Genomic DNA, 6,313 nt, shown 5'->3' on the forward strand with positions numbered 1-6,313 from the left:
TGCCTTGGGGATGGATGGCAGGTGGAGCTGATCCCGCCTGGAACAGCTGGGAGGAGGCCGAGGTGATCGTCCCGGCCGGCAGCACGTGGAGAGCTGGGGAAGTGTCTGGAGCACCAGGAGTGGCTGAGGGAGCTGGGGGGCTCAGCCTGGAGAAAAGGAGGCTCAGGGGGGAACTTCTTGCTCTCTGCAACTCCCTGAAAGGAGGTTGTAGCCAAGTGGGAGTTGGTCTCTTCTCCCTCGTAACAAGTGACAGGACAAGAGGAAACGGCCTGAAGCTGCACCAGAGGAGGTCTAGATTGGATGTCGGAAATTTTCTTCACTTAAAGGGTTGTCAGGCATTGGAACAAGCTGCTCAGGGCAGTGGTGGAATCACCATCCCTGAAGGGACTTAATGGACGTGTGGATGTGGTACTTGGGGACATGGGTTAGTGGTGGGCTTGGCAATGCTGGGTTACTGGTTGAACTCAGTGATCTTAAAGGTCTTTTCCAACCTAACTCATTCCTTGATTCTATGACAGGGGCATCGCTGTTGCTCGTGATCTCTCATGACCTTGGAGCTGCAGGACAGGGCAAAGTGATTCCCTCCAAGGAACTCCCAGTGCAGGAGATGGGGTGATGGCACCAGTCAGAGCCACTGGGATGGTAGCATGCTGTTCCTCATGGGAGCCCCCGGGCCTGGCATGTGCAACCTCCACCCTCATGGACCCTGTGTATCTGCAAAGAGAATACGCAGAAGAAAGGGTTTCCTTTCTCTCCCTCTTAAAATCCCTTGTGCTGAGAACTTGGCACATAAAAAGGGTGAAGGAAGGTCTCCTATCCCACTCTGCAGCCCCAGCCTTGTGTGTGCTCAAAAGAGGCCTGGGCAGCGAGGGGATGACCCTGCCAGTGCTCCCACAGCCACGCAAGGCTACATGTGCTGGTAAAAGCAGCTTGCAGGGACCTGTACCCAGAGGGAGGAACATCCCCAGCCCTGTGGGGGGAATGGGGGCTGACTGCTGCTCAATCTCAGCACCCAGCACAGTTGCAAGACACCACGGCTGGCTCTAACATGAGCTGGATTTGTCTCTGCTCACCCAGAGCCATTGCCAACATCCTGCATGTCCTTGAAAAGGAACCAGGGCTGTTCAGATAAACCTAGTGCAGCAAAGATGAGATATTCAGAGACAAGGAATTTAAGGGACTTGCACTTTACTCAGCAACTCAATGACACCCTCCTTGGTGAGGAACAAAACCTCGCCAGCATTCTGATTCCAAACCTCAAAGACTGGGGGGTCCTCGCAAGCCCTCTTCCCAGCTATGACCACGTAGGGATAGCCCAGCTTGTTGGCATCCTTCAGCCTTTTGCCAATGGTCAGCTGTGTCCTGTCATCCAGCACTGAGTCACCGGCGAGGTGGGGCAGCGCATTGGCCAGGTGGTCATACACCTGCTCCAGCCGCACCGCTCCCTCCTCCTCCTCCTTGCTGCCCCTCTTGGGGGGGATGAAGCAGAGCTGGTAGGGCGCGATGAGGCTTGGCCAGCGGATGCTGTCCTCTGTGGAGAGCACCTCGATGGAGGCCGCCAGGATACGTGTGACACCCAGGCCGTAGCACCCCATCTGTGCCAGCTGGGGTTTGTTCTCAGGGGAGGAGAAGACGGCGTTGGAGACCGAGGAGTACTTGGTGCCCAGAAAAAATGTGTGCCCCACTTCAATCCCTTTGGTCTCGGTGAGCCTCTCCCCGCACGTGGGGCAAGAGGTTTGCTCCCCGTTTAACGTCTCCACGTTGGCTGCAAAATGTCCCTCTGGGCACAGCACGAGCCTGTCCTCGCCAATGTCTGCCGGGAGCTGGAACTCGTGGGATGTGGTGCCGCCGATGCTGCCCGTGGCTGCCCGCACCTTGACAAAGGGCAGGCCCAGGCGGCTAAGGAGGCGGCAGTAGGCATCACACACCTGGTCGTAGGTGTGCCGAGCCGCATCCTCGGAGGCATCAAAGGTGTACATGTCCTTCATGTAGAACTCCCGGCTGCGCAGCAACCCAAAGCGGGGCTTGGGCTCGTCCCGGAACTTCCTGGTGACCTGGTAGAGGCGCAGCGGGAGCTGCTTGTAGGACAGGTTGCTCTGAGAGGCCACCAACTCCGTCACCACCTCCTCGTGCGTGGGGCCCAGGCAGTAGCTGTGGTTGTGCCGGTCCAAGAGCCGGAACAGCTCCGGCCCCATCTGGTCCCAGCGGCCGCTGGCGCGCCATGGCTCTGCCGAGCTCAGGCTGGGCAGGTTCAGCTTCTGCCCGCCCAGGGCCTGCATCTCCTCGTCCATCACCCTGACAAGCTTCTCCATGGCGCGCACGGTGGGTGGCAGGTAGCAGTAGCAGCCGGGGCTGGCGGGGTGGATGAGCCCCCCTTGCAGCATCAGGCGCTGGCTGCGGCAGGTGGGCTCCCCGGGCCGTCCCTCCCACCCCCCCTCACTGCCCACCGGCAGTGACAGGGGCTGGAAGAGCTGCGAGAGCAGCAGCCACCTGGGCCTGCCCAGGGCACTGCTGTGCCGGGGCCTGATGGGTTGGTGGGCGCCCAGCACCGGGAGACGGCATCTTCTGACCAAGGCCTCCATGGTGGTGCCGGAGGGGGCCTGGAGCCTGCAGATAGAGAGCAGGACAGAGCAGGGTCAGCACTGACCGTGCCCACCCACGGGCAGCACTGCTGGGACACTCTGCAGGATGTGCTGCTGTCTGCAGCCACCCTGAGCACAGAGGTAACCACGCACAGCTGCACACGCATCCAGGTGCACACACCCGCACACCTTCCGGGATATACAGGTACCCTTACACGGACACGTGAATGCATCATGGGCACACCTGCACACCTACATACACGTGCACATGCACCCAGGTGTACACACGTGCACGGCCTCCAGGCGTACAGGTACCCCCTCATGGATACGAGTGCTGCACAGGCACACCTACATGTATTCACACCACCCCCCCACGCACACCTTCTGGGAGATGCAGATACTCCTGCATGAATACGTAGGAACGCTGCAAGGGCACACCTGCACACATGTGCACATGCACGCACACACACAAAAGCATCCCCCCCGCATGCCTTCCGGGTGTACAGGTACACCTACATGGACACATGTGAATGCCTCATGGGCACACCTACACACCTGTGCGTGCACACACCCACACCCACACCCCTGCACACACATCCGGGTGCACACTCTTGCACGCCTTCCGGGATGTGCAGGTACCCCTACACAGGCACACCGACCCGTGTTCTAACACACACCCGTGTTCTCACACCGACCCATGTTCTCTCACACACCCGTGTTCTCTCACACACCCCCGTGTTCTCTCACACACCCGTGTTCTCACACACACCCGTGTTCTCACACACCCGTGTTCTCTCACACACCCGTGTTCTCACACCCACCCGTGTTCTCACACCCCCGTGTTCTCACACCCCCGTGTTCTCACACACCCGTGTTCTCGCACACACCCGTGTTCTCACACACCCGTGTTCTCGCGCACACCCGTGTTCTCACACACCCGTGTTCTCACACACACCCGTGTTCTCACACACACCCGTGTTCTCGCACACACCCGTGTTCTCACACACCCGTGTTCTCGCACACACCCGTGTTCTCACACCCACCCGTGTTCTCACACACCCGTGTTCTCGCGCACACCCGTGTTCTCACACACCCGTGTTCTCACACCGACCCATGTTCTCTCACACCCCCGTGTTCTCACACCCCCGTGTTCTCACACCCCCGTGTTCTCACACACACACCCGTGTTCTCACACACCCGTGTTCTCACACACTCGCACGTGCACGCGCGCGCACTTACACCCGCGGGCGCGCGCGCCCGGCCCCGCCGGCGCAGCCAATGGGAGCCCCTCCCTCTCACGTGGGGGATACTCACGCGCCCCCGGACGTGGGCGGGGCGCCCCGCACTCTATGGTTCCGTCGGCGGGGCGTGGGCGCCCCCTGCCGGCCGGGAGGCGCGGCTGCAGCGGCGGGCGGTGGGGCGGGACGGGGACAGGGACTGGCACCGCCGGGATTCCTAATTAAACCCGTCTTAATTAACAAGAGCTTGGGAAACTGAGAAGATCCTGACGGCTCATGGGAGAGGCAGCCACTTCAGGCTGAGAGGGATAGGGGCCGCTCGTCCATCCTGCCCTCGGGAGAATCGACCTCCATCATCTCAAACAGCATCTTCACCAGCTCTGTCCTCTCCCGGAGGCGAAGGCTCTGGAGGGCTTGGTCACCTCCAGAGTATGGTTATGGAAGACCGACCTCAGCTCCAGCTGCAGGTGCCGGCTGGGAATGTCTCATCTTTCCTAACTCACGGAGCCACATTGCCCACTTGGATGGCCCACCTGCAGCACTCAGTGGCGAGTGTTTTCTGGGTTGTGAGCCCTTTGTCCCTGAAGAGCTGCAGTTCGGGAATGGCATCACCCACGTCAAACTCCATGGCTTGATCCAGGAGTTCCATCCACCGGGAAGAGTTGTTACACAGCAACCACTCTCATGTAATAGTGAAAAATAATAAATAGAGGCAGGGCAGGACAAAATGGATCCTTGAAAGCAACAAGCCCATCTGCTCCCCCTTCCAGGCTCAGTCTTCGGGGCAGCAAGTCCCAGTGTGTTTAGAGACAACCACTTGGAGTGTGCCCGAAGGAGGGCTGAGAATCAAAAGCCTTTTTCTTATCTCATTTCAGCTTTCTGCTGTCCAGTCTGGCAGACAGACATTGCCTAGCACCTGGTGACCTCCACACTGCACTTTTCAGCCTCCTGCCTCAGCTCAGGGGGAGTTAAACACCTCTGAGAGCAGCTGTAAGCACATAATAAAGTACTCCACTAGAGGAGGAGATTTCACAGGAGTTAAATTATCCTGTTTAAGTATAGAAGAGTAAGAATGAATCCTTATTTTATTTAAAGATGTGATTTGAAGAAATCTTCACGATTCTTCTATGATGGGAAATCCTCATGTGCACTCCTGTTTATAGAGGGCTGGAAGTAGGCACGTTTTTGATGCTCTTGCATGATTTAGGAGCATTAAAGTCATTAAAGAGTTGAGCCAGTTCTGTGAGGTGACTCAGCATCTTGTGTGCCTGGAGGGACCTGTGGAAGTCCCTCAGCAGCTCAGTGCCAGAGCTGGGATCCGGCCCAGGTTTCCTGGCTGCCAGGTAGCAACTTCCCTCCCAGAACAGCCTTCACTGGTTTTGTCAGGCAATTACTTCTTCCTACGTGTTTCCCACCACAATTAGACAGGCAATGCAAACGCTGTCTGGGAGAAGCGCTGTGGCTGCCTGGGAGGCTGGAGGAACAGGATGGATCCCTGCAGGATCTGCTCACACCTCTGGACACCCAGCACACTGTGCTGGCCTCAATCAGGACTTACCTGCACCTGCCAGCTGAGCTGTGTGTCCCACAGGACCTCCAGTGCTACATTGCATATCCCTTTGGCCACCTCCTCCTTGCCCAGGAATTGGAAGATTTTCACTAGGCAGTTCAGGATGGGAGGGTTGTCTCCATTTCTATTGCCTGTTGGAGCCAGAGAGGTGAAACACATTTTCATCAGTGACTTATTGCCTGCTGTGCTGATCAAAGGGACAAAACCATCTTGGATTGATTCGCTGGGGCAGCATTTTAACCAGGAGGGTTTAAGGCTATTCAGGAGATGTGGGGAAAGCTGATCTCTTATTAAATCAGCAGACAGGACTGAATGCAGGGCTCAGCTTGGGGGTTATGTGCCTGAAAGCCTCTCTGTGATCCTTATTTTTTCCAGCTGTGCTGGGGGAACCTAATAAACGTACTGCTGCCCCTGCAGCCTTTCACCAAACTGCTCACCCGCTGCTCTGCCAGGGCTGATTTATGCCATTGGGGCCAAACAACAGTGGCCTAAGGGGGGTGTGCCGTGCACATGTCTGTCTGGAGCCTCCCCTCTTTGCCCTGGGGGATTTCCGGGAGGAAAATTGCTGAGGATGGGGGGAAGATGAAGGAAAGACTGAGCAGGCAGTGGAAGCTGTCTGAGATCAGTCCCTGGCACAGTTCCTCGCCAAAGTGATCGGAGGGTCTGTGTGAGAGAAGCCACAGTCCTGGAACCCCACTGAGTGGTGGAAAAACCCCTTCCCTTTCCAGTAGCATCCCCAGGGAGCACCAGGCCAGGTCTAGGTAGGAGAAGTCAGGGAAGGCAAGAGGCCAAGTCATTCAGTGGCTGAACCTCTCTGCATCCTGCAGAGGATTTGCAGTCTGGGCTTTGGGTTGGCACAGAGAGATGGCACATCCCATCCAGCCCTGGATGTGCTCTTACACAACCTGTAGGGTCTGTGAGCC

General features: G+C 57.6%; 1 protein-coding gene across 1 annotated transcript; it reads right to left on the reverse strand.

The window, feature by feature from the left end:
- Positions 1-1,171: 1,171 nt before the first annotated feature.
- PARS2 (prolyl-tRNA synthetase 2, mitochondrial) lies at positions 1,172-3,896 on the reverse strand. The gene is made up of 2 exons (XM_051801489.1): positions 3,822-3,896; positions 1,172-2,607 (listed from the first exon to the last, which is right to left on the reverse strand). The coding sequence occupies exon 2, from the start codon at positions 2,580-2,582 to the stop codon at positions 1,173-1,175; it is 1,410 nt and encodes a 469-aa protein (XP_051657449.1). The 5' UTR covers positions 2,583-2,607; positions 3,822-3,896; the 3' UTR covers position 1,172.
- Positions 3,897-6,313: the final 2,417 nt, after the last annotated feature.

This window comes from Manacus candei, unplaced genomic scaffold (assembly GCF_025592945.1).
Source record: "Manacus candei isolate 608988 ecotype Guabito, Panama unplaced genomic scaffold, ASM2559294v1 h1tg000005l, whole genome shotgun sequence".
Lineage (NCBI taxonomy): Eukaryota > Metazoa > Chordata > Aves > Passeriformes > Pipridae > Manacus > Manacus candei.